This window comes from Lampris incognitus, chromosome 2 (genome assembly GCF_029633865.1).
Source record: "Lampris incognitus isolate fLamInc1 chromosome 2, fLamInc1.hap2, whole genome shotgun sequence".
NCBI lineage: Eukaryota > Metazoa > Chordata > Actinopteri > Lampriformes > Lampridae > Lampris > Lampris incognitus.
Window position 1 is genome coordinate 133,730,680 of NC_079212.1, and position 26,938 is coordinate 133,757,617.

Genomic DNA, 26,938 nt, shown 5'->3' on the forward strand with positions numbered 1-26,938 from the left:
ATGTTGAAGAAACTGACCACAGGCGCCGTTCTGCTGCTGTTTTATGTGCAATCACTCCATTCCTCCGCCCTGCCTGCTGTGTCCTCCTATGAGTTTAACGCCTACAGGATGCAGCAGTACAACCTGGTGCAACAGAAATACGGTGAGTCCACTGGAAGGACCGCTCCGAAGACAAAGCTCGGTGTCAGACAGAACTCTTCTGTTTTTGTTTGTTTTCCAGAAACATCTCACAATTCCCTTGTTCAGGTGTGATTTTTTTTTGTCTCAAGTGTTTTTGAATTACCATGGCAGTTGAATTTCCATAAACTACACTATTTTGTGGAAAAAACAGCAATTTGTGTCTAGCCAATCATGAAGACACGAAACAACTCGGTTATGTTTTCATTTTACAGCATTAATGACACAGGCAGCACAATGCCAATGAACAATGAGGGTTAAGGCCCGTCATAGTCAAGGCCGTGCCTGTCGCTACTGTGCCAGTTGTGTATCTACATAACTTTATTTTCATTTGACCTTTGTGTTAAGATTAAAGTTCTGCACAGTTCTAATTGGATATATTAGTAGAGATGACTATAATAGATAAGAAGAAACTAAAAGACAGGTCTATAGTCAAAAGAGTTGGTAACTTAGGTGATATTTGCCACGCTTTTTGTGGCATGAGATATGGAAGGGTTAGTGTTTGTTTGTTTGGAGTACCTAATCTGGATGCTGACCTTTCTATTATTTTGATGAGGCTGCCGTGGGGCCATTGTGGTGGCGGAAGCAAGGTCATCAGATGAGCCAGTACTGACCAGACGCTGTGTCATCATGAAGGTAGCAGACTTCACCACAGAGAAATACCTCGAGGCCCAGAGGCAGAATGCTGCCGCCATATTGATCCTCCTCCCTAGAAACACCTCTTCTGTCTCACAAGAGGCCATACAGGTACAGACATAAAACATAGGTGCCCCAGAACATAACATCTGGTTTTGCCTGTCAGACACATGCAATTTATGTGTTTAATGATATTTTCAGGCTGAGTTGTTTTGAGGTAAAACTTGCTGCAGGAATATTATGAAATGTCTTTATTTACTCATCATTCTTTAGAATTAATATTTGTGCAACAGTTTTAATTTGCTGCATGAAGTCATATAAATATTGTTCGTGAATATGATCGGGAATACGCGGGTGTCGGAAACTACTGCAAAGTAGTTGCCTTGACCGTAAAGTAGTTGTCTCATCTCTTTTTAAGAGCAATTTAATCATGTTATTGACATGAAAAGACAGGTACGCCAGGGGGTCAACAAGAAGATGTCAAATGTCTCATTAAATAATGAGCCGAGATAGGCTGTCAGTAGAATTCGGAGCAACAGGAAACAACCTTTCTTCCTGTTAAGTGAATTTCTCTCTCTTTTGTCAGTCCTTCATGGTCAGTGAGAGTGAAGCCCTGCTGAAGGAGACACTCATGCCTGTGTATGTGGCGCCTGAGGATGAGCAGCTCCTCTGCATGTATGAGGAGGTCAAACAGGCCGCAGCCACCCGCACCTCCTCCATACTTGTACGAGGTAAATAGAGGTTAGATAATAGATGGGTGTCTGGATTGAGGTTTTCAACAGCAGATGTCTTTGTTTGGAGAAAATTACAAATACTGAGTCCACAGCAAAGAAAGCAGGACATGAATAGATTAAACGCTTAGCACTCTGCTATTTCTCTTGAGCTATTGAGAGGATCGTAGGTGAGGTAAAGGTGAAAATCTCATGGCCTGCCTTATGTGTTCTGTGTTTGGAGTTCTTCGTAGTATGGTCACAGCCACCGCCTTTCAGATCTTGGTGAGCAACAACAGCCCTATTAAGGCCATCACCGACAACACACTAGTTACACTGGAGGTGAGTGTTCAACCCAGTCTGAACATGCTGCATGAGTAAGGAGTCCTGATTCAGTTCTGTAAAATTACAGGAAATATTGTTTGCCATGAAATCCGGTCAACGCTGGCTATGCAGCCTCTTAAAATGCTGATGGGTGTTTCAGGGCGTGCTACCTGGATCAGGGGAGGATCCACCCACCATTGTCATCACTGCTTACTACGACTCCTATGGTCTGGCCCCAGTGAGTTGCTTTACTTGCAGTCAAACACTTGCAAACACAGTCTTCACGTTGCTATGAATGAGGACAGGAGGACTTTGGCAGCAACTGTCAATGGATCTGAATGTCCATCTATCTACCCTGCTTTCCTCTTTTGTAAAAGTCCATCAACAACAACTAAATATCTACTTACAGCATCCGGGTAGTGTAGTGGTCTATTCCGTTGCCTACCAACATGGGGATCGCCGGTTCGAATCCCCGTGTTACCCCCGGCTTGGTCAAGCGTCCCTACAGACACAATTGGCCGTGTCTGCGGGTGGGAAGCCGGATGTGGGTATGTGTCCTGGTCGCTGCACTAGCGCCTCCTCTGGTCAGTCGGAGCGCCTGTTCGGGAAGGAGGGGGAACTGGGGGGAATAGTGTGATCCTCCCATGCGCTACCCACCCCCTGGTGAAACTCGTCACTGTCAGGTGAAAAGAAGCAGCTGGCGACTTCACATGTATCGGAGGAGACGTGGTAGTCTGCAGCCCTCCCTGCATCGGCAGAGAAGGTGGAACAGCGATTGGGACAGCTCGGAAAAGTGGGGTAATTGGCCAGATACAATTGGGGAGAAAAAGTGAACCCCCCCCCAAAAAATCTACTTACAGCTTGACCGATATAAGTAAGCATTGTACATATTAGGTGCTGATGACAAGTCTCTCTTTAAACAATTCCCTATTTCTTTGGCTTAATATATCAAAGCACTTGCATTATTGTGCATGTCCTTGTATGCCTATGTATATATATGCATACATGTATAAGTACCTTTTTGTGTATCACAGTGGCTGTCACACGGCGCAGACTCTAACGGCAGCGGAGTCACCATTTTGATGGAGCTGGCACGTCTCTTCCAAAAGCTTTACAGCAACCCAAGCACCAGACCACCGTGAGTTACAGTTCATTTTGTGTAACTTTTAATACAATGTAATATATGCAATTCAGTGCTAAGTGCACGCACATTTACCATGAGTGACCTCAGCGGGAATCAAATCCTGAACCTTAGTTTTATTTCCATGATCAGTCTACTGACTGTGTCACTGCCCTTGGTTGACAAGACCACACCATTGTTTGGATTGACATGAATTGATAAATGTGCAACACAACCTTATATATATATATGATGAATATCTACTTGTTTAAGATCCTGTAATGCCACAGGGGTAAGAATAACATTCAGTGTTAAATCGTAGATTTCCTTTTGGTGTATTAGGTATCATTTGATGTTCTCCCTCACTGGAGGAGGCAAATACAACTTCATGGGCACCAAGAGATGGATTGAGGAGAACCTGGACCATGCCGGTGTTTTTTTCTTTTTCTTTTTAGCAGACATTCAGGATTTACTTTGTCTATGGGTTTAGCATTTATCGTCCATGTAAATGAACGTTAAAAGATTAAGGGACATTAAAGAAAGAAAAGTAAAAGCCAAAGTTGAGATTTGTTCTACGAAACTTTTCTCTCCGACCAACCAGAGTCCAGCCTGCTCCATGACAACGTGGCGTTCGTTTTGTGTTTGGATACTCTGGCTAATGGTGACGAGCTTTACATGCATGTGTCCCGCCCTCCGAAACCTGGGACCTCTATGCACTCCTTTATTCAGCAGCTGGAAGAGGTATCAGTCGATGTTACCGTGTTCGACATGAGGCTGATCTCACCCCCCGCGCAGTTCAGCTGATGTTCTGTCTCTTGTAGGTGGTTTCCTTTCGATTTCCTTGGGTAAAGATAGGAATGATTCATAAGAAGATCAATCTCGTGGAGTCCACAGTAGCCTGGGAGCACGAGCGCTATGCCCTGCGCAGGATCCCGGGGTTCACTCTGTCTCATCTGGAGGACCCCAAATCTGAGCTCCGGGGATCCATGCTAGATACCATGTGGGTCTGTCTATGGTGATCAAGAGAAAGGCCGTGTCGTTTTTTTTGTTGTTTTTTTACAGTATAGTACATCAAACATGTCTTGCTTCCCTGGTTGTACTCAAGAGGATCTCATCTCACAGGTCACAGGTGGACTTCAGGAAACTCAAACGTAACGGCATTATAATAGCAGAGGCGCTGGCACGGTTTATGTTCAACTTCTCTGACAAGGTGATGTATGATTATGAAATATGAAACCTCAAAAACGGTTGTTTATTATTGTTTATTGTGCTAGCTTCATCCCTCTGGACAATTTCAAATCGATATTGTTGCGTATATTGAGATGTTCTTGTATGACTGATTTGTCTTCACTGTCTACCGCTAGGGCTCACCAAGAGACCTACAGGTCTTCAAGGGCCAAATGGTAAGATTCGTTTTGTGTGGCTCAATATTACAAAGACAAACGCTGACCTCTAATGGCCATTTGGTAGCATTGCAGTCAATAGACGTTTATTTGACTGCCCAGAAGATTTTTTATATGTTACTTTCAAACTGATGGGCCAATATCTTACTAAAACAGTTACCTTTTATTTAGGATATCCGTGAAGGCTCTAAAGGGTTAGGGTTGGAGAGAAAGTTAAAAACGTGTTTTGGGCTACAGTGGGATCTCAATGTTTGAAGATATTACTTTCAAACAGCAAATGAATATCATAAATCCCAGATTGATCTTAAACTCAGATGAGTTAGATCTATTTCATGAACGCACCCTGCACCAGTGAAACGTCATTAAAAACCTCATGCTTTTGCTGCACACATTTGGTGTAACACTTTTTTGTTAATGTGCAGATGTTAGACAGTATCTATACGTTATAGATAAGATAATTTAGGTGCATGTCTACAGAACAAAGTGCAACGTTATAGACTGTAACGTTGCACTTTGTTCTGTAAATTGTCTGATGCAGGACTTGCAGGACAGTCGTTTGTCAAGTCTGATGTCCTTCCTGACGTCAGTCCCACGGGCCACCCAGCTGCTGGACAAGGAGCCCAGACACATCCTGCTGCTCAACTCGCTGGAGCAGGAGTTCAGACACTACTTGTTGCAAGTGCACAGGCACACCTTCCGACAGGACAAAAGGTTATTTCTTGTTGCACACTGTGGCACAATATTGCTGTATGTGACAAATGTATTGATGCACACCTAAACACACACACACACACACACACACACACACACACACACACTCTCTTAATTGGAACTTTCTCCCTTGTGTAACTTGTGCAGACAAGTGACTATCTGTCTCCTTTGTGCAGACAGATAGTCATTCATACCAACACAATCACACCTGTGCTAGACTTGGGATTCTATGAAACAGGATAAGAATAAACACCGCAACAATCACACTGTTTCTTAAACATTTTATATCACACATGCAATTTCTACATAGTAGATCATTATTCTTGAAGTTAACCACGATTTATGAATCTATTCTTACAGAGACCCTGATATTACATTTTTTGACCAGATGAATCAGCCCGTGATGATGTACAGGTAAACCTCTTAAGTTCCTATGAACTAGCAATTTTGCCCCTTTTCTGGGTGTAAAAAGTCAAATTGATTTTATTTTCTATCCATCAGAGTGAAGCCCGCCGCATTTGATCTCTTCCTGGGTGGCTGCATAGCAGCTTATTTGGGAATAGTTTACTATGCCATCCAGGTTTGTTGATATCAGCTCTTTCAAGTTGTGCAGATGGATTATCCATTGTTAATTGCACATTGTCTTGTTTTGGTCAAATGATCAAGATACACGTATGAACATAACAGGCCCACAGATCACGCTCTTCTGTATATATATTTTTTTGATTTCCTTTTCCACCCTTTTACAGAATTTTGGCTACCTCTACAAAAAACTCAAATCGGTGGTGAAATCCAAGCACCAGTGAATACGGTGATAGATGGCGTCTGAGACCTGCCACCACCTGTGTTGGACTTCACTGTCCCTCTGCTCTGCAGCATGACAGCAATACTGTATGACTCTTGGAGCATGCTTTGGAATATGGTCCTGTGCATCATATGTAAAAGAAATGCACCTACGTTCTGTTTTTTGTTTTGTATTTTTCTTTTATTGTGTTGAATTTCCAAGTTTCCAATAAACAGGATATCATTGCAGAGGTCTATTGTGTACTCACTGTAGCGAAGCTTATTTTTCTAATACCAAAAACCCTACTCACATAGGAGGAGATGAGATTGTGAGATACAATGTACAGTACCAGTCAAAAGTTTGGACACCCCAACTCATAGCAGGGGGTTTCTTTATTTTTGCTAAATTCACTTAAGTACTAAATGAAACAACTTGTTGGGGTGGGGTGAGGGGGGGCGGTTTCATATCAAAATCTATATTTAACATTGTTTTGGACAGAAATTCGGGAAATAGGGAACGACTTCAAAAGTTTGAAAAACATACATTCAATCGGGTTTGTCCAAACTTTTGGTACTGGTACTGCATGTCTTGCACCAAATCTGGCATAAAACCAAAACAAGCAGCACATTGCATCTCGAGCTCAGAATTTTCATTTTTTTTGTTCATTTCAACACGTAACGCTGTATGATCGTGCTACGCCGTTACTATGACTCCTCATGTCCTCCGCTGTGCATTTGCATGGCTTGGACTTGAATGGAGGTTGGCCATCAAACGAGCCCTTGCCATTTCATGCAGATGAACAACCAGATGCACTGAGCAAGTGAGAGCAGCGGAGACACAAAGGGACCCTGCAGTGCTGGATGAATTATTGATGGGCATGAATGAGGCATGCAGACTATGAACAGAATGGCGTGAACATGACCATGACCCTTTGTGTGTGTGTGTGTGTGTGTGTGTGTGTGTGTGTGTGTGTGTGTGTGTGTGTGTGTGTGTGTGTGTGTGTGTGTGTGTATGATTGATCCAATGATATTAAATCCATCTTAACTAAGCAGTGGTCTAACAGCTGGGAGCCAAGGCTTGGTGTTTAAGATCTTAGCTGGTTTGTTTGTTAGGGCACACAGGTGGGAGCTCTGTAATGGATATTAGATCGCTGTGTGTCCATTTCTGCAGGGGGGCCCTGGTCTTAGTGAGCCGCACATGGATTAGGGCCAAGTGCTCAGGTGGCAGAAAGGTGTTCTGGTTCAGCAGGGATGCCATCAGGATCCCGGTTCTACCAACATACCAGACTAATCACGGCTGCTGTTGGGTGACCAAAAGGTTTTTAACCATCCAGTCACATTTCTTGACTTCATAACTGAAGATCGAAGCTGCTTTAACAGGAAATGGTGAATTTTGGCTGTACTTTTACCGCAGTGTTTGAAAGCAGGAGCAGACAAAGTACTACAAAATATACGATGGTGGAATATTAAAATAAGTAAAAAAAAAAAAAAAAGTAAATCATATCAGCAAAAGGGCAACCGGTAAGCCACAATCCAGTTTGGTTCAAACCAAATAAGGCAATCGTGCAAAAAATAAACCACACAGACATGAAATGCGAAGGGTCAGGTGTGACGGACAGGGAGGAGCTACCGGCTGACGGGGGAGGAGAGGGGGGAATGTAAATGAGTTGAAGTGCTGCAGTCTCCAGCAGACTGCGGGACAGTGGTGGGAGCTGAATTGAGAGGAGCACCAGGAGAGATGGTTCCCCAGCTCCTCATCAGCACCTACTCAGAGCAGTTTGGCTCTCCTGGCAGAGGGAGACCTGCACGGCCTCGACCATCCTCAGCCCACCGCAGGAACAACCCACATCCCCGGCCGGTAAGACGCACTTTCAACCAATGCAGAAATTCTCCAAAAGCAGATGTCAGAAGTAGCCAAAGCGGATTTACAAGTACCTGTTTAAGACCGTGTAAAGGTCTCGAAGTTGATCAAAAGAGTCTTCAAAATTACAAAGGGAAGGAAGGTGGGCAGATTTCCCGAGGGTTCTTGTAAGGGCAGACAGTACACTTATCATTAACCCCTTTCCTCATTGCAGTTCTTCATTAAGACAGACTAAGCCCTCTTGTACTAATTGATGGCTGGTTGTTTACATACTGGCGTACAGAGTGAAAGCTGTATCCCATCTATTATTAACTACTTCCTCCATGCCTGTCTATCCCGAGATTGAGTACACAGAGCCACCGAAGACCTATTCAATATCACAAACGATTACCGTACATTACCGCTTTGTACAAAAATATTATAGTATAAATGTAAGTTGCATGTCTGTGATGAGTTTCCATGTCCTTCTGCTTTCTTTTTATCCCCTTGCCACACCAGAATCAGAATCACAATCAACTTTACTGGCCAAGTGTGCTTATGCACATGAGGAATTTAACTTCAGTTTACAGCAGCTTCTAGTACTTGCATATATCACTCACACAAAAAAAAGAAAGCAAGAGAAAATAAAAAATAAATGGAATAATAAATAGGATATTGGAGGTAAATATGTTTGCACAACAGGTATGTCACAACTATACAGGGTTTTGTTATAGTTGAATAATTAATAACTTATACTTATATATTATATGGCTTATATATTATATTGCTTATATATTATATTATATACTTATATCGCATACTTATAACTTTATAACTTATTATGCTTGTAGTATATTATATACTAATATACATATATATATTTATATATTTATATAAATTTATCTATTATAAAATTATATACTATATTATATACTTATATTATAATTATAACAATAACAATAATACCAAAGAAGGTTGAATCAGTTCATCTGGACACAGCATTGTATCCAGATGAACTGATTCAACCTTCTTTGATTTTCGTACCTGGGTTATTGAGCATGCATCAAGACAATCACAGTAATAATTTGTAACCAGTACACAGTGGCTGTATATGTATACATACAACTGTACATTTGTATTGCACATGTGGTTTAAAGAGAGGCAGTGCACATTGTAGATATGTAGGTGAGACATCTTGAGCAGAGGGGCTATTTACAAAGTGTCATATTTACATATAAGTGTCCATGCTGTTGCACCAAGCTGTTAAGTATTCATGAGAGAGATGGCCTGTGGGGAAAAAACTGTTCCTGTCTGGTGGTTTTGGCGCACATTGCCGAGTAGCACTTGCCAGAGGGTAGGAGTTCATACAGACTGTGTCCTGGGTGTGGGGGGTCTGTGCTGATTCTGCCCGCCAGTTTCCGGGCTCTAGAGGTGTACACGCCCTGCAGGGTGGGCAGGGGAGCGCCAATGATTTTTTTTCCTGCTGTCCTTGCACATAATAAAAATACAATGACAAGTTTAGAAAGGAAATATTCTGAGAGAAGGGTGAGCGCAAAATTGCATAACCCCCATCTTCTCTATGCATTTTCATCTTTTTCCAACTCCTCCCCCTCCCCAGGATTTCCTATTTCCCCGAAGACTTCAAGCACAAACAGTCTCACATCCCGTACCTCCTGTGAGCACCAGCCGTCCTCTCTTCCCCCCTGTGAGACACTTATCCTTCCACAGCCCAGGTACAGATGCATCCTCAACTTTAAGCCGTTTGTGTGAGATTTTTCCAAGTTTAAACAACTATAGTAACTCTGTGCATCCAATTATTGTCGAGTGTCTGAACCTGATTGAACAAGAATAAAACCAACATAAACGAAAGACAAATTTTTATCCCAGCTAAGTGATGTGCATTTTTTTGTACGTATGTGTACGCGTTGTTGCTGTGTTGTTGTGCGTGCTGTTTCTTTTGCATTAGGGGGTAAGCCTGAAAACACACTAAATGCAGCGGACACAGGCGGAACTCCCTTTACGCCTGCTGTCAGAACATCCACGACACATGCCCTGCCCTCTGCTGATGCACTGCAGAAAGTTCAGCTAACAAACCCTTCTGATCACGCAGACATTCTGTTACAAACACACCCGAGGAACCCACTGAGGTATCAATCCATATGTCTCATCCATTAGCCAGGCTATAAAGCTAATTACACTGACTTTAGGAAGATATGACCGTGGAGGATAACACTACAAAGGTCCTCCGCTTTACTGACAGTTTCATCCCGGATAATGTTTTGAACTTTGTCTGCAAACGTGGCTTTTGTTGCTGACAGTAAAATGGCTTTGTTTTAGGCATTTTCAGCAGAGGCCGGATGACCTGAAAAATGTCCGTAATCACTCAGCAGGAGGACTTAGGTAAGAGGTTGGCTTCTGACCTCTTTTTTCCCCCATGGCTTTTAAACCTTTGTCTCGTTTGCCAGTTTGATGGACATTGCTTCCAGCAATCACATGACAAAGGGCTTCACAGGAAGAAACACCCTGTTTACACATGTGTACACTTAGCATAAAAATGTGTCTAGAGTAAACGGTTGTGGCTAGATGGGGTACAGCCACGGACGGAAGTGACACAAATCTCGCTGGGTGTATTCCATTGCTATGGTGCTAGCTAGCCTAGCTAACCTCCTGAGACACATGGCGGCAAATTCAGAAGAAGCCCACGAAGGCTATTTTCACAGTTTCCTTTCGTGTAGATCTTTTGAGGGGATTTAAAAAATATATAAGGAGGACACACTGATGAAATTCGTTGTTTCGATAAAAGACAAGGCTCCTGGCGGAGCGTGGCAAATGCGATTACTTAATAGGGATAAATGCACAGAATTAACATTTTAAATATAATGTTATCTCTATGGATAGCTACAGTGTCGCAGACGCAAGCTAACGTTAGCAACTGTTTTATATAGACTTAGCTGGCTTGCTAGCATTGGGAAGCAGTATCTATGCACAAGCAACAGCGATGTTTCATTTAAAATGCACAATAAGCAGTTTTTATTAAGTGAAATTGTAGTTATTTTAAGTAAAAATAATTCATCCGACTCATCATTCATCTGGCTTTAAAAACCAAAGTCCAAACTCGTGGTAGCTCAGGAGGTTAGCTAGGCTAGCTATTGCCGTAGACAGTGAAATACGCCCAGTGAGATTTTGCGTCACTTCCGTCCGTGGCTGTACCCCATCTGGCCACTAGGCTAGCTATCGCCTTAGCAACGAAATGTGCCCGGTGAGATTTTGTGTCACTTCCGTCCGTGGCTGTACCCTATGTAGCCACTAGCTGTCAGGTTTAGTCAGTCCTTCTTCGGTGCGTCTTGGCTCCATTAACACTTGGATCATTATGTGGTTTGAGTAAATGTGACAGCTGTCGGATTTATTCAAAACGCACGTTTATGCTAAGAGTAAACAGGGTGAAAGTGGATATAGTTTTGATATCAGCTTAATGGCTGCATGACTCGTTAGAATGCATGGATAAAGGAGTTGCTGTCACAACATTAAAAGTGCAGAAATGATTTTTGCAGTCGGCAGTGGTAGTCATAAAGTAAACTTACATCGTTTCCGACAGGCAATTCATGGCTATTAATCCTCAGATGGGACTCCAAACACGCAACCCTCCTGCAGCACCTCACCACCTGCCACATACACAGCCCTGGAGGTCGCGTTCAAACATCACGCTGGATTCATGGTACACGTCCTACTGCATTGAGTGAAGACCAATTTTGTCCTGATATGGCGAACATTCCCCCATGCAACACACAAACCCATGGGTGTGGTCGGGGGGTGTCATTTGACCAACAACAATAAACAAAACGTCCAAAAAGTCCAACTAAATTGTATTCAATGAAACAAAGCAGCAGTTACCTTGGGAAAAAGGCTCATAGTCACTACCATATAATGTTTTTAAACCTGAAACATCCAGTGTTAGGTGACGCTTCTGTTAAATTACGAGTTTTAGCCCACTATAAAGTATAGTGTATTCATAGCTATAGTGGGTCAAGCACTGGCTTGCATAGGTGTCTTGTGCTAGGAATAAAATGTCCACTTTTTGAGAAAAAAGACCCACCCCTTTTAGTAGGCTGACTACTGCCCTGAGACGCATGCACATATTTCACACACACACACACACACACACACACACACACACACACACACACACACACACACACACACACACACACACACACACACACATACACACACACACACAAAAAGGGGGCGGGAGAGAGAGAGAGCGAGAGAGAATATGGACAATAACAGGTCTTTTTTTGTTCTGCTCTAATCCTTCCTTGACAGCAGTGGCTACAGCTGCTTCCATGTGGTGAACCCCTTCCAAGCTGGACACTACATCATACACCCGGAGTTTGTGTCCGAATTCCTCCGTTGAAACGCCAGCAAATGCATGGATGGATTCGTGAACGGGCCTCCTGTGCACAGGCCAAAGGCAGAGCCTCTGTGTGAAGTCACTCTTATTCACTTTTCATTTCGAGTCAAACGGCTCAGGCATTCGTTTCAATAACACCTTGCTGTCACTGGCTTTATCTGATCTCATATACGTGGTTGAGAGAGGCGTCAGTGTGCTGTTTGCTTTGATTGAGTGTACCTGTCCTGGGGATGGGGGTGGGGTTTGGGGTGTTTAAGGTGTCTGTTAAGAGGCCCCGTTGTCTCACGATCCCTCTCCATGAACGTATTTGAATTCAAAACATTTCAATAAAAGACGTTTACTCATACATGTGATATAGCTATAACTTTAAAATGTTATTTTGTGGAAGTTGGGTGAAAACAGAGACGAAAAACTTCTCTTTAACTACACAGTTATTTTTTATTTTCCACCACCCTGCCTCAACAACATGGCGCTGTGTAACCATGGCTACACCCTGAGCCCTTGAAGAGAGCATGTCAACTTAAAACAAAACAACAAGCCATGATCAATTAGGTCCGTAAGTCCACTACCCAAATCCCCCCAGAATTCACCATAATAGGAAGAGTTAAAGTGGTGGGGAACGGCTCTGCCGAACAGGTGCGGGGGGCTGGGGCTCCTGCTGGAGGGGCCTTAGGGACCCTACGGTGGCATGGGGGTGGGTGGGTGGAGGAGCTTTAGGGACCTTGTTGGGGGGTGGGGGCCAAGTAGGAGGGCGTCCCCGTCATGGCGATTGAGCCAGTCCAACAGGTCGGTACAAGTCCAGGTGAGCCGGTTTGAGGTGATCCATGGAAATGTGCTCCAGCTTACCACCGATGTCCACGACAAAGTGTTTGTTCCTGGTCTCCAGGACACAGAACAGGCCATTGTAGGGGGGTTGCAGGAGTCCACGGTGGGCATCGTGGTGGATGAAAATGTATTCTGCTGACTACAGACTTGCAGGGACGTGAGACTGTGGGAGGCTGTGTTGCGAAGTGGGGATCAGTGTGAAAACTGGCGTTATCCAGAAGCATGGTCTGTTGGTGGGCTGCAGACCAGGAAGCCGTGGTGTTTCAGCCATTGAGTCATCCTGTCCACCATTGTGAGGAGGTAAGTAAAACTGTGGGAGGGAGGTAGGGCCACCACTAGGTCCACGTTTACGTGGTCGAACCTCCTTACGGGCACCGGGAACTGCGCCAGGGGAGCTTTGGTGTGGTGGTGCACTTTAGAGCGCTGGCACTCCACGCAGATGTCAGCCCTGCCTTTCACATCTTTTTTTAGCCCATGCCAGATGACTTTGGCTGCTACCAGTCCTTGAGATGGCTTTTTGCCCGGGTGGGAGAGGCCATGGACAGTGTCGAAAACACACCGCCTTCATCCAGTTGGAATGACGGGCCGGGGCTGACCCCTGGAGACATCGCATAGGAACGTGGTACCAGTGTCGTCGAAAGCCACATCCTCTAACTACAGCCCTGTGACAGCCGTCCTGAGCTATGTGCGGGTTGGCGGCTTGGTCAGCTGCCATGCGGGCATTGTCAAGTCCCAAGCGGATGGCCCCCGCGATGGCCCAGGAGAGGCAGTCGGTGATGAGGTTGGTTTTGCCAGTAACATGCTGTACGTCTGTAGTGAACTCCAAGATGTAGGAGAGCTGTCGCTGCTGGCGGGCGGACCACAGCTCAGCCACCTTGGCCATGGCTAATGTCAGTGGTTTGTGGTACCCAAATGCCATGAACTGGTGGGCCTCCAGCAGGGGACAGAAGTGTCGAACGGCGAGGTAGAGAGTGAGGAGCTCCCAATCAAAGGTGCTGTACTTCCATTCGCTGTTGCATAACTGTTGGCTGAAGCAAGCAAGCGAGTGGCTCCCAAGCACCATTCACCCACTGCTCATGCACTGCACTGACTGCATAGTCCAAAGCGTCCGTGGTAATGGTGATCAGACCCTTGGGTGATGGGTGCGACAGCATTTTTGCATCAGCCAGAGCAGTCTTGGTGTCCACAAACGTCTTGTCCCTCTCTGCGGACCAGTCCACAGTGTGTCTGGTGGCCTTGCCTTTCAGGACCTCATATAAGGGTCGTATGAGGTGAGCAGCTTGAAGGATAAAGTGGTGGTAAAAGTTCACCATGCCGAGGAACTCCTTCAGGGACTTGACTGTGAGTGGTCGCGGAAGTTCACAACTGCGTCCACCTTTGATGGGAGGGGTACCGCCCCGTCTTTGGTGATTCGGTGTCGGAGGAAGTCGATGGTGGTCGGCCTGAACTGGCACTTGGCTGGGTTGATGATCAGCCTGTGTTGGCTGAGGTATTCAAAAAATGTCCAGAAGTGAGACAGGTGTTCTACTTTGGAGGTGATGGAAGATGAAAGGCAGGTCCCGTACACAGAACTGAATCCACGAGGCGCTGCGATGTCTGTGAACGGCATGTGCAGGAACTTGAACAGTCCAAATGGGGTGCTCACTGCCGTTTTGGGGACATTCAGCAGGTGGATGGGCAACTGATGGTATCCATGGACGAGGTCCACTTTGGAAAAGATGACTTTTCCAGCCAGGTGGGCAGAAAAGTCTCGGATGTGTGGGACTGGGTAGCAGTCCAGTGTTGTTGCATTGTTGAGTCGGCGTTAATCGCTGTACAAGTGCCACCCGCCGCCAGGCTTCAGGACGATGTGAAGGGGTGAAGCCCACGGGCTGCTGGAGCGGCGAATGATGCCGAGGCGCTCCATATTCTCAAACGCCTCCCTGGCGGTGGTGAGCTTGGCCGGGTCAAGGCGCCGAGGCCGAGCAGAGACCGGTGGGCCAGTGGCGGCGTGGTCCTCCACTCCGTGCTTGTTGGTGGATGACGAGAAGGTGGGCTGCATGAGGACCGGCAACTCAGCGAGAAGCCGGAGAAACTCGTCTGCGGCGGAGAGCATTCCAGACAGTCTGATGACGTCCGTTCCGCTGAGAGCGCACGCATACACAGAAAGTGACAGCGTCGATCAGCCGGCGGTTTTTGACATCCACCAGCGGTCCATAGACGCATAACAACGGAAATCCGCGCCGAGGAGGGGGACGGACACTTTTGCCTTGACAAAGCCCCAACCGAACCGCTGTCCGCCGAAACACAGCTCCACGTACCTAGTGCCACAAGTGCGGATGGGGCTGCCGTTAGCGGCATCCATGGGGGGGGGGTGATATCCGCAGGACAGGATTTATACTCTTAAAGCGGGCAGGATGCTCCTCTGCGCGCCCGTGTCGCATAGGAACCGCCGTCCGGAGATGGTGTCTTGGATGAACAGCAGCCTGCCAGTTCGGCCGACGCACATGGCCACTACTGAGCGCCGGCCCCGGCGTTTCCCGCCACGCTGTAACTGCATGCAGGTTGACGCCGCTTGGCCTTGGGTCCATACTTGGCGTAGTAAAAACACAGGCCGGGGCCCCGCCGTTGAGGAGCTGCTGCTGCTGCGGCGGCGACTGTTACATGTCTCCAGGCAGCGGTGAAAATGCTCGGGCAGGAAAAAGCGTGGCCGCAAAGTGCTGCTGACCAGCCAGGAATTTTTTTTTATCAGCCTCCTTGGCCAGAGCACGGCAGTCAATGATGGCAGTTTTGTGCCAAGCAGCCCGTACCTGAGAATTCGGGCTTGTGCTCGAGATCCAGCGCCCTGTCCATGAGTTCAGACGGCTTACTGTCACCGAGGCCTGGCAGAGAGAAGAGCCAGCTGGCCCGCTCAGCGTCACAAAGCTCGAACGTTTTCAACAGGCGAGCCTTGAGTGTCTCGTATTTATCCTGCTGCGGAGCATTTCTGGAGGAGGCTCGCCACTCTGGCTGCTGTTCAACTCCCGAGAGACGCCACATCACGGTATTTCGCGGCGTCCGCGGTGATTTCCCGCAACGCGAACTGCGCTTCTGTCTGGGCGAACCGAGCCGAGGCGGACGACTCCCAGAACTCCGGCAGCTTGAGAGAAACCGCATCAGGCGTCACGTCGGTGAAGAGCTGTCTCTGGAAACGCCCAGCTGACAAACGTCGGGGGTCACCAGTTGTGGAAACTGGGAGAAAACAGAGACGAGCGACTTCTCTCTTGCCTACCCGGACGCGTGTGTCGTCTATCTTGTTCTTTTTCCACCACCCCGCCTGAAACAACACGGCGCTGCATAATCATGGCTACACCCCGAGCCCTGAAACTATAAAGTGAGCACGTCAACTTCATACAGAAAAACAGCAAGCCACGGTGAGTTATTTCTGTAACCCCGCTACAATTCAGACGTCTGGCGCTGTGAGATTTCACTGGAACTGGCTCAGAAGTCTGTGACCCCACTCACTACACGTCAGGTCAGGAGAACGTACTTTTCCTGTCTAACTACATTTCCCATAGCTTGGTACGGTCGTGGTTTGAGTCGGTGGGCGTAGCCAAAGCGCACACGCAGAGGGTCCTGTTTACGAGGCTGTTCCGCCGACACAGGGCTCCTCTTGATCGGTAGGTGAATCTACTTTTTTCCTCTTCTTTCTTTAGTGACTTTTAGGGGTCTTAGCAGAACAGTCAGTACGATCAGCTGGCGCACATATCGAGTCATTCTCCTGTACTGTACATCACGTGAGAGTGGACCACGCGACGACAGAGTTATTAGTCCGCGAGGAAACTTTTTTAGCACACGACCGGTCGCCCAATGCATGTGTATGTCCACATAAATTCTCGAGATGATTTAATCATAACAGTGTGCTTGATGGTTAATGCATTTCGGTGAAAACAGAATGCTTTAGTTGAAAATATTTCCTCAGCAATGGTCACGACAGCAATGGTGATACTTGGTGTTTGGGTAAGTGACCATTACAGTGCTACCGTTGCAACACATGTACAGTATTGTACAGTCACCCCCCCCACCACCACCACCTCCTCCTCCTCCACGCACACATTTTGTTGTTTTGTTTTTTTCTGAGCTAGAGAGGTGTTCTCAGACACCAGTTTTGAGTGTATCAGCATGTCTGTGTTTATTTTTCTCCATGTGACAACACATGGAGAACTGTGTGACTTGGGAGATAGTCGCCTCCATTGACTCTTAACATAAACAAAAAACCTGCTTCACTCTCAAGTTGGGAATTTTCTTGGTTCCCACAGTGCTGGGCCATATGGAAAACATTATTTTTTACGACGATCGTTGGGGATTTTACACAATTTGTCACCATGTCTGTTTACATCTGTAAAAATACCATATTTAAGAGTCCCAAGGTGAGGTTTATCACACTGAATTGTTTGGTAATGTGAAGTATAATATCAAACTGAAAGTAGTTTGTCAAATAATACTCCCTCGGGTATTTCAGACCTCATTTTGTGAGAAATGTCCGGTGAAAGATTTGTGTTTTCATAATTTAGACTCTAAATTTGAGTATCACAGGACGACAATCTCATGGAGATACAGTACCATTTAAAGATGATAAAATTATTCAGTGACTTTCAAGATCGGTTCGCCGGATTAGTTCATATTGCAATAGTTTGGATTTAATTTGTGATTGCATGCTTAGAATACTAAAATCTGTTATTTTTATTTTATTTTTTGCTACATTTTTACACATCAGACCCTTGAAATTGTGCTTTTTTTCCACACCACATTATGCACATAATTAAGCACTACTGTATTGAACATGTCTCCAGTATAACTTTACCAATCGTATTTCTTTCACTGAGTTGATTGGAGCAAAGTGGCTACAGGCCCTTAAAGAAAACCAACGTTTTTAACCCTTATAAAAATGGGTTTTGTGGAGGGGTCAGGAATCAATAATGAGGCTGGTTGAACACAGAATTAGTCCATTAGATTGCTAATTAATTCCAAGCATTCTCTATTATCGACCCCAGCTGGCAGGGCAGGCAGTGAGGGCCCACTGTAGTTTAGGCTAGTCAGCAAGGCAGCAGGAAAGAGGAGACTGACCTCTTTCTGGTCTGCTCCACTGCATCCTATTGAAATTGATCTCATTAGTTAGTAGCCACAATAACTAACATCGAACAGGCAATTACCCATAATGGTTTCTCCTATATCGTTGTTGGCTGAGCAGTCTTTGTGCAGATCAAGTGGCTATGAGACATAGACATATATAGATATGTCTGTCTTTTTTGCGCTCATCAGTGATTTCCTGCAGTTTATTGTAATGTATAGGACCGTTGTTTTGTTACTGGGTTTGTTAAAGTATCTGGTGTTTAACTGGAGCGGACCAGGTTGCTTCCACTTCTGGCTCTTGGTCTGGCTTGATGGAAAAGGAAGTCTTGTATGTGTTCCTCTCACTGCCTGGTACTGGCAGAGCTTGAAAGCCTAAAATCCCTTTTTCACCTAACTCTGCTGCCTTACATACAAATGAGTCTTGTGTTTTAGTTGGAGTGATGCATTAGAATGACCACTGTGTGCTTTCACTTTGTCCGATTTGTCTTCGTTAAAGCATAAAAGTTCATACCTCTCACTGGCGTGGAGGCAGAGCGTTGTGGAGCTCTGTTCAGCATCTGAGTCCGTGGCTAAAGTGTGTGAGAGATGAGAGGCAGAGGATGGAATGTAAACTAGATGAGACTGTGAGGCAGATCCATATTGTGAAATGTGTATTCATTGGAACAGTTTTCCTTGATGTCTCTGGTTGTTCATAGTGAATACAAAGTGAATATTTGAATTATGTTACTTTTAAGACAACACTTGGTAATTGATATTGAGTGAATTTAGAGCAATCGCAAACAGATTTTTTTTCTTTTAGTAGTTTACTAACTTTATTGCTAACACGGTTTTCACTGAAAACGAATTGCTTTCTTATGTGAGAAACTGGCAAGACAATGCAGATGAGTAAATCTTATTCTAGGAACTACAAACAGGACTTTTGAACATATGTTATCACTTTCTTATGACAGGCAGATGAACAGATAACGACGGGGACGGCTCTCTCCTTTCTCTCTACAGTCTCCAAGGTCATGCCAGGCAAACGCTGATGGTCACAAAAGCACCGTCTCTACAACTTATCAAACATCAAGTGAAGGAACTGCTGCTTTGGTGAAAAAATCATGTACCAGGTTGTTCCAGGAGGAGCAGGGGGAACAATAACAGACATTATCCCCAAGCAAAAACACACCAAGGACAACCGTCCCTTAGTCGGAGCTGGAGTAATTGGGCTGGTACTTGTGATTGCGGCAGTGACTGCCTGGTGCTATTACATTGCCTCGCTACGCAAAGCTGAGCTACTTAAGACTCAACTCCTGGACCTGAATAAAGATGGCTACATTATCCGCAACCAGGGTGGCTCTATTGTTTTCAGAATGGATTTCAGGTTGGTATTTTCCAGTGGGATTGGGGTCAGTTGGAATTTGATCATTGCATACGGATACATAAAAATATATTTCAAATAAAATTCAATAGAGTTAAAGCTGAAATCTGCAACTTTGCTCCGTTGGTAAATTGTTAATTTATCCATCTGGACCATGGGGTCGGGTTATGTATTACTTAACTGGCATATTTACTGTGGTTGGAGACACTCTCCACTCTCCATATACCGCTGTTGAATTTTTTGACCAGGTGGGATGAACACTGGTGCAGCAGCAAACACGTACGTGTTGGAAACGACTCCAGCAGAAAAAACAGATTGGAACTTGATGCCAATGTGATGGCGCTAATGATGGACAGACAACCAGTTATACTGGTTGTCTGTCCATATAATGCCATATAATTTCATTAGGTTTGTAGTACTCCAGACTGCCTGTGTTAGCTCTGGTTTCGTGGCAGACTGTGATATCAGCAAGTATTGTATCGTTGTCAAAAAAAGTCAATATAATATCGTATCATGATGAAACTTGTGATTTGCACCCCTAATTAACATCACCCGAGAAAGTTCTGAGGAGGGCTCACACAGTATGCAGAACACCTAGGACCCCCATTTTGTTAAAATTCATTACTGGCCAAGAGGAAAGGAGGGCCATGTGTATTATTCATGGTTAAATTAAAAACCAGCCAGGCATGTCATTTGCCCCATAAGACAGAATAATTGCCAATCAGCAGGGGGGAAGGCGGGAAGGGGGTTGGTTCTGTGCTCCAAATGTACCCAAAAGGAAAAATATTAAACACACAATACTTAACCATCATGGCAATGAATCTAAAGAATTTGAACATACCAAAAAAGTAAATTTACCACTGTCTCTTGTTCCCGTTCATTCACCTTTACTCCATTACTCCCCCCCCCCACTCTCTGTTTATATATATATAAAATCCAGTGAGTCAAGTAAGTTCTTTATGAGACAGCACAAGCCTGTTTCATGCCATAAGCAATCATCAGCTGTGACAGCTGATGATTGCTTGCTTTCATGCTTACGGCACATGAAACAGGCTTGTACGGTCTCATAAAGGATTTCCTTGACTCACTGGATTATTTTTGTTGAGCACTTTCCCTACCGTTGAGTGTTTCTTTTAACAAAGTTTTATATATATATATATATATATATATATATATATATATACACACACACACACACACACACACACACGCATATATACACACATACACCTACACACATATACATATATCTTAATATTCTCAATCTGGACTGAAGCCAAATATGCCAGAAGCAATATGTACAGATACGAGACATTTTTCCTGTCCAGTGTTGCAGTTAACGATTTGGGCTTTTCAACTTTTTTGTTTTACAATTTTTCTAAATAACTACCAGAAAATGTTCAACTCACTGTCTAGTGTTCAGCAGGCTTATCATGACATTCTTTCTCTGTGAACTGAAATGTGTTTTAGTTGAGCCTAAAATAACTGCCGGCATTTGTTTGTCATTTATTTTTGTGTTTTTTGACAACACAAGTTTGAGTTCAGTTTAAAACTATTACATTTTTGCAGGTCTGGTACCCTGGATCTAGATTCTTGCAATAAAGAGGGAGAGATGCTGAGCTGCAGCCGTACCAGCGATAGAGAGCTTAACTTCTTCATCGAAACGGTGCGACCCAAGGACACAGTGCAGTGCTACCGCGTGCGCTGGGAGGAACTAGTTCCTGACATTCCTGTTGAACATGCCATGACGTACAAATTTTCACATTGGTATGGTGGTGCTGTGTCAGCCATCCAGCACTGGCCTATAGCACTCTCTGGCCAACAAGCCCCAAAACCCTTTGTCACCAGTGATATTTATTCAAACCGAAATGAATTTGGTGGAATTTTGGAAAGCTATTGGCTCTCCTCTAATGCCACTGCCATTAAGATAAATAACTCAGTACCCTTCCATCTGGGCTGGAATGACACGGAAAAAACCATGTACTTCCAGGCACGCTACCATGACAGTCCCTTTAAGCCAAACCCAGGGGAGGCTCCGTGTGCTGAACTCAGCTATAGAGTGTGCGTGGGCTCAGATGTTACTTCTATTCACAAGTACATGGTCCGCAGATACTTCACCAAGCCAAACAAAGTGCCTGCCAAAGCCATGTTTCGCCACCCTATCTGGTCCACTTGGGCTCTACATAAGACTTACATTGACCAGGAGAAACTCTTGGCGTATGCTGCCAACATCCGAAAGTATAGTTTCAACTGTAGCCACCTGGAACTAGATGACCGTTACACTAGCCGCCATGGGGAATATGATTTTGATCCGATCAAGTTCCCCAATGCTTCAGCCATGTTTCAGAAGCTGAAAGCAGATGGATTTTTAGTGTCCCTGTGGACTCACCCATTTGTGAACTATGACTCGGACAACTTCCATACTTGTGTAGAGAGAGGGCTGTTTGTCCGGGAGCCCACTGGCCAGTTACCAGCTTTGGTGCGTTGGTGGAATGGAATTGGTGGCATTCTGGACTTTACTAATCCTGAGGCTCGTGATTGGTTTGCCTCCCACTTGCGTTCATTTCGCTCCACATACGGGGTGTCATCCTTTAAATTTGATGCTGGTGAGACAAATTACCTGCCCTGGAAGTTTAGTACCAGAACTCACATACGGGATCCAAGCACTTTCACAAGGCGTTACACAGAGATGGCCATTCCTTACAACGATCGAGCAGAACTGCGTAGCGGCTACCAATCCCAGAACATATCCTGCTTCTTCAGGCCTATTGACAGGGACTCTGTGTGGGGCTACGAAATGGGACTCAAATCCCTCATCCCCACAGTGCTCACCATTAGCATTCTCGGCTATCAGTTCATTCTACCAGACATGATTGGAGGCAACGCCTATCTGAATCGCACAGACGGAAATCGTGCGTTACCCGACCGGGAACTCTATATCCGCTGGCTGGAGCTGTCAGCTTTCATGCCGTCCATGCAGTTCTCTATTCCCCCTTGGGAGTATGACAATGAGGTTGTGGAAATTGCTAGGAAATACACAGCCCTCCATGAGAGTATTGTTGCACCGCGAGTGCTGGAGTTGGCCGGTGAGGTACTGGACACGGGAGACCCCATCATACGGCCCCTGTGGTGGATTGCCACGGGTGATGAAACTGCCTATAAAATTGACTCCCAGTTTCTGATCGGGGATGACCTCATGGTAGCGCCGGTTTTAGAGCCCGGAAAGCAAGAGCGGGACATTTACCTTCCTGCCGGCCGTTGGCGAAGTTACAAGGGGGAGAGCTTTGATATCAAAGAGCCCCTGCACCTCACGGACTATCCTGTGGACCTCGATGAAATTGCTTACTTTGTCTGGGTTTAACATAGGAAGATTACACGATTGGGTAGATATGGGTATCCCATGCGTAAAGTTGTTATTGAGCAACAATATTTTGCTTTAACCCTTGCACATTCGAAATTATTGACAGAAAATAAGGCTGTCATTACAACGATTAATTTGATTTTCATGGATTTTTTTTTTTGCTGTAAAAGCCACCTTTTGTTCGAACTGTGAAACTAGAGTTGTCATTTTATTAACCCATTGAACGTCTTTTCTTTTTCGCTGTTTTAAGTGGCTTTAATACAATGTAATTGCTATCTGTTGCCAAATAATTAAGCCATGTTGTAATTTTGTTTTAACTAAACAAAGCCATAGATCTTAACTGATTGTTAAACGTAACACCTGTTTATCTAAAGGGATTTAAAAAGTTATAATGCTTTACGTGTAAATTAATTGTGAAAAAGGGAAAATGCAAACTGCCAATGGCAGGAAGTCTGAATTGAAAGTGTGAATGATTGGAATTTACTTTTTGCCTAAATTCTTCTCTTCTTTTCGCTTCTCTTCACTTCATCGACTTCAAGTAAGTCAGATGTTATGATGATGATGATGATGATGATATGTTGTTTTGGCAAGTGCAAATGCTTGAAGCTAAATCATGCGTCTTTAACCTGCCAAACAAGGTGCATATTTTTGTGTAACACTTGTTGTCACTGAACCACTTTCAGTGTAAGGATAATGTCACTGATCTACAAGTCCCTCTTCTTATGCATGCAGTGTTTAATGCAGCTCCTCGGGTTAAAGCTTTGTTTTTCTCAGGTTATGGCCTATATGAGGTATCTAATACTAGCTACCACCCCCCCCCTGTCCAGCCCTAACGCCTGATGCAGCTCTGCAACCAATAATATCTGTGATGGATGGTAGATTGATCGGTGACAAAATCACCCCCCCCCCAAAAAAGCACCTCAAGTCATAATTTGGTTGGGACTTCTCATTTTTGGCATTTTAATAAAATGTCCTACAAGATAATCCTTTGGTTTTCACAGCAAGTTGAGTCAGTTCATCTGGACACAACGTTTACTGAGAGACAAATGTTTCATTACTCATCTAGGTGTCCTTACCCTTATAAACAATACGGTGGCATAACGACCAAAAACAAGGATTGGTTTCATATGCAAATTACCGTGACCATTAACTAGAGTTGCAATGGCCATGTGTACTGTTCACAGAGGGTTGGGGAATAGTTGCAATCACAGCATTGTAAAATAGTGACAGAAATAGCGTGATCCTCCCACGCACTACGTCCACCTGGTGAGACTCCTCACTGTCAGGTGAAAAGAAGCAGCTGGTGACTCCACGTATCCCAGATAGCATCCGGATGTGGGCCACTTCAGGCAATGATGTGGCACTGACGGCCTTCATCTGGCCCTGACAAAATGGATGTGAGCCGGAAGTGGCCCACGTGTATAATAGGAAATATGGCCCTAATATGCCAAATCAGATGTGGGCCTTTTTTTTGGCAAAGATGCAGTGTCACTGCAGCGTCACTGCTCTCGGCAACATGTAATCTGGATGTGACCCTGAAGTGGCCCGTGTGGTAAATGGTGAATATGGCCCAAATATGACAAAACAAATATGGGCCACCTTTGCACATGCGGCATTTCTGTGGCTTGGTTCTGGCCCAGATCTGGCAAACAGGAGCAGACTACTCAAGTGCCATCATTCCACGCGGTATGAGGGCCGGATGAAGTGTCGGGTGTGGGACGGGTCCTGGCCACAGCCATTTTGCTATCTGGGATAGGCATGAATGGTTGAATATGTCTGTGAATATCGACGGAAAATGCACAATGCCCTGTAATTTTTCTAAATGTAAATGTTACCACAATGATGTAATTTAAGCACCGTAACGCTGCCACATAATCTTATATTATGCTATTGAATTTAATTGTTTTTCAACGCTCAATCATTTGGTTCATTTTCTGGTTTTTCTTTTTGATGCGACCTGGCTTTTAAACATCTGCGGAGGTTCCCGACTAGCATGTGGCGTCCCATGTTGACCTCAGTGGTTTGTGTGTGCGCCCTAAGAAATGGTTTCATCATTGCCACATGGCCTATTTATAGCCGCTCTCACCCAGTCTGCAGGCTGGGCGGACAACCGACTATTTCTGTCTCACACGGTCTTTCTTTTTTGACAACCTCAAGTGTTGAGATCCCGAGATAGAGTCTGAGGCACCTTTGCATGTAAAATGTCCATCGTGTTAACATTTTATTAACACGTCTGATGATGATGTTGCAGGAGTTAATAAAATCGTTTGATTGCTTAAGAGTTCTTGTTGTTTCGAGTGGTAAATGTGTTTGTTACCTTGAGTTTTGTGGTGGTCACGTAAGAATATCTCTGTTGATGTGTAATATTTGTGTTTTTTTTTAAGTAAGAATCCCATGGTGAAAAACAGAACTAGATTTAAAAACAAAACTGAAAGGTAGCATAGCGGTCTATTCCGTTGCCTACCAACACAGGGGATCGCCAGTTCGAATCCCCATGTTACCGCCGGCTTGGTCGGACGTCCCTACAGACACAATTGGCTGTGTACTGGTGGGAAGCCAGATGTGGGTATGTGTACTGGTCGCCTCCTCTGGTCAGTCAGGGCACCTATTCGGGGGGGGGGGGCTGGGTGGAATAGCGTGAGCCTCCCACATGCTACATCCCCCCTGGTGAAACTCCTCACTGTCAGGTGAAAAGAAGCGGCTGGTGACTCCACATGTATCGGAGGAGGCATGTGGTAGTCTGCAGTCCTCCTCGGATCGGCAGAGGGGGTGCAGCAGAGACCGGGACAGCTCAGAAGAGTTGGGGTAATTGGCCAAGTACCATTGGGGAGAAAAGGGGGGGGGTACAGTAAATAAATAAATAAATAAAAAGTTCACTTGCCAAGGCTATGCAATAAGATGGTCATTTTGAGAATAATTGCTTTTTTCTAATAACTACTTCATGTGGTAGTAAACTTACTTTATAGATAATTTGTATATATTATACACACAATGGAACGTATAGAAAAAGGATTGCCCTGTAAGACGCACAAACTATTCCTGCCTTTGTTGTCACACAATCGCCTCCCTCTACCCTATATAGTAGCTGTAAAACATTTAATGGCAAATCTCACCCACACACACACACACACACACACACACACACACACACACACACACACACACACGAAGGGAAGAAAAATCACAGAAAAAAACCCCCATGAACATGAAATTACGGGCGGCGAGCTGACCTCAGTGACTGCAATCATGGAGTCAATAACCTTCTGCAACCTCTAATGAGTCTGCAACATGTGAAAACTACTGTGTCTGTGAATTCACTGTTAAAGAGAAACCCTTGAGGGATGACTGCAGCTTTCTGATGCCCAGCTCATCACCGGGCAGTAATGACAAGGTGATGAGACAGTGCAGGTTACTCGGAGGCTGCGTCCTGATCAATAAATCATCTGGTGCTTGGTGACGTGAGGGCAGGGTGTGTGTGATATAGAGGCTTGCAGTTGACTAGACCCCGAGAATAAAAGAAAAAGAAAATGTAAGCTTAGCGAGTGGTAATAAATACCCTTTAATAGAATTACGAGAGAGAGAGAGAGAGAGAGCGAGAGAGTGGTCACTGTTTTCCAGTTCTGCGGCTCTGACTGGACCTTTTGTGACAAATGGCACATATCTCTTCTTCTTTGATTGGGAAATTCATCCTATTCCACAACAATGAGTCATGCTTCAGAACCACTCCACTTTGTTTGCCAATGTCTCATCTTTCTTCAGAATTGATCTTGACTTGTGGCCTGTGTGGAGGAGACAAACATCCATTGATTAGCTGTCTCTGTGTTGCGAAAAATCAATACTTTTTGTGGGTTTGCTTTCTACAATCATATTATTTTGTTCAGCCCATCTTTTCATTGACTGGCCAAATTATGCATGTAAGGTTTGGAGGGGGCTAGGAAGAGGGGGGGGGCATGAAGAGCTGTGAAAGAGCATGGAATTGGGATTGGAGAATGATATATTATGCTGAGGAAGTAATGTGTAGTATTACTAATGGACAACAGTGTGTGTGTGTGTGTGTGTGTGTGTGTGCGTGTGCGTGTGAGTGAGGACGTTCAATCTGAATGGCTGAGCAATTAATGGAGAAAACGAGATTCAGATAGCACCACTGTTTTTATGTTGTAGGCAATAATGAACCACGTGACTCATA

The 26,938-nt window shown here is 44.9% G+C and overlaps 3 protein-coding genes across 4 annotated transcripts; all 3 read left to right on the plus strand.

Moving 5' to 3' along the window:
- Nucleotides 1–5,887, plus strand: zgc:109965 (Nicalin-1-like). Its single transcript, XM_056275014.1, has 15 exons — nucleotides 1–142; nucleotides 734–924; nucleotides 1,400–1,544; nucleotides 1,768–1,865; nucleotides 2,008–2,085; nucleotides 2,882–2,985; nucleotides 3,310–3,398; nucleotides 3,569–3,708; nucleotides 3,789–3,967; nucleotides 4,090–4,177; nucleotides 4,332–4,370; nucleotides 4,909–5,081; nucleotides 5,442–5,495; nucleotides 5,583–5,661; nucleotides 5,831–5,887. The coding sequence occupies exons 1-15, from the start codon at nucleotides 1–3 to the stop codon at nucleotides 5,885–5,887; spliced, it is 1,656 nt and encodes a 551-aa protein (XP_056130989.1).
- A 1,694-nt stretch (nucleotides 5,888–7,581) lies between these two features.
- On the plus strand, nucleotides 7,582–12,378 carry LOC130108427 (uncharacterized). 2 transcript variants are annotated; one of them, XM_056275340.1, is made up of 6 exons: nucleotides 7,582–7,722; nucleotides 9,323–9,437; nucleotides 9,671–9,851; nucleotides 10,042–10,104; nucleotides 11,300–11,419; nucleotides 12,028–12,378. In XM_056275340.1, the coding sequence occupies exons 1-6, from the start codon at nucleotides 7,603–7,605 to the stop codon at nucleotides 12,116–12,118; spliced, it is 690 nt and encodes a 229-aa protein (XP_056131315.1). In that variant the 5' UTR covers nucleotides 7,582–7,602; the 3' UTR covers nucleotides 12,119–12,378. The 2 variants fall into 2 exon arrangements, with proteins under 2 accessions (XP_056131315.1, XP_056131317.1); XM_056275342.1 differs by having other exon boundaries at nucleotides 12,031–12,378.
- A 6,608-nt stretch (nucleotides 12,379–18,986) lies between these two features.
- Nucleotides 18,987–22,752, plus strand: myorg (myogenesis regulating glycosidase (putative)). The gene is made up of 2 exons (XM_056275256.1): nucleotides 18,987–19,394; nucleotides 20,961–22,752. Exons 1-2 carry the CDS (start codon nucleotides 19,132–19,134, stop codon nucleotides 22,750–22,752), a joined length of 2,055 nt encoding a protein of 684 aa, XP_056131231.1. The 5' UTR covers nucleotides 18,987–19,131.
- The last annotated feature ends 4,186 nt before the right edge of the window (nucleotides 22,753–26,938 follow it).

Bases quoted from the DNA above. Each gene is read 5' to 3' on its own strand.
- zgc:109965 (XM_056275014.1), top strand. From the start codon at position 1: ATGTTGAAGAAACTGACCACAGGCGCCGTTCTGCTGCTGTTTTATGTG. The intron at 925-1,399 runs GTACAGACATAA...CTCTTTTGTCAG, and splicing joins TCTCACAAGAGGCCATACAG to TCCTTCATGGTCAGTGAGAG. The intron at 3,968-4,089 runs GTGGGTCTGTCT...CTCATCTCACAG, and splicing joins GGATCCATGCTAGATACCAT to GTCACAGGTGGACTTCAGGA.
- LOC130108427 (XM_056275340.1), top strand. From the start codon at position 7,603: ATGGTTCCCCAGCTCCTCATCAGCACCTACTCAGAGCAGTTTGGCTCT. The intron at 9,438-9,670 runs GTACAGATGCAT...CTTTTGCATTAG, and splicing joins CTTATCCTTCCACAGCCCAG to GGGGTAAGCCTGAAAACACA. The intron at 10,105-11,299 runs GTAAGAGGTTGG...CGTTTCCGACAG, and splicing joins CACTCAGCAGGAGGACTTAG to GCAATTCATGGCTATTAATC.
- myorg (XM_056275256.1), top strand. From the start codon at position 19,132: ATGTACCAGGTTGTTCCAGGAGGAGCAGGGGGAACAATAACAGACATT. The intron at 19,395-20,960 runs GTTGGTATTTTC...ACATTTTTGCAG, and splicing joins GTTTTCAGAATGGATTTCAG to GTCTGGTACCCTGGATCTAG.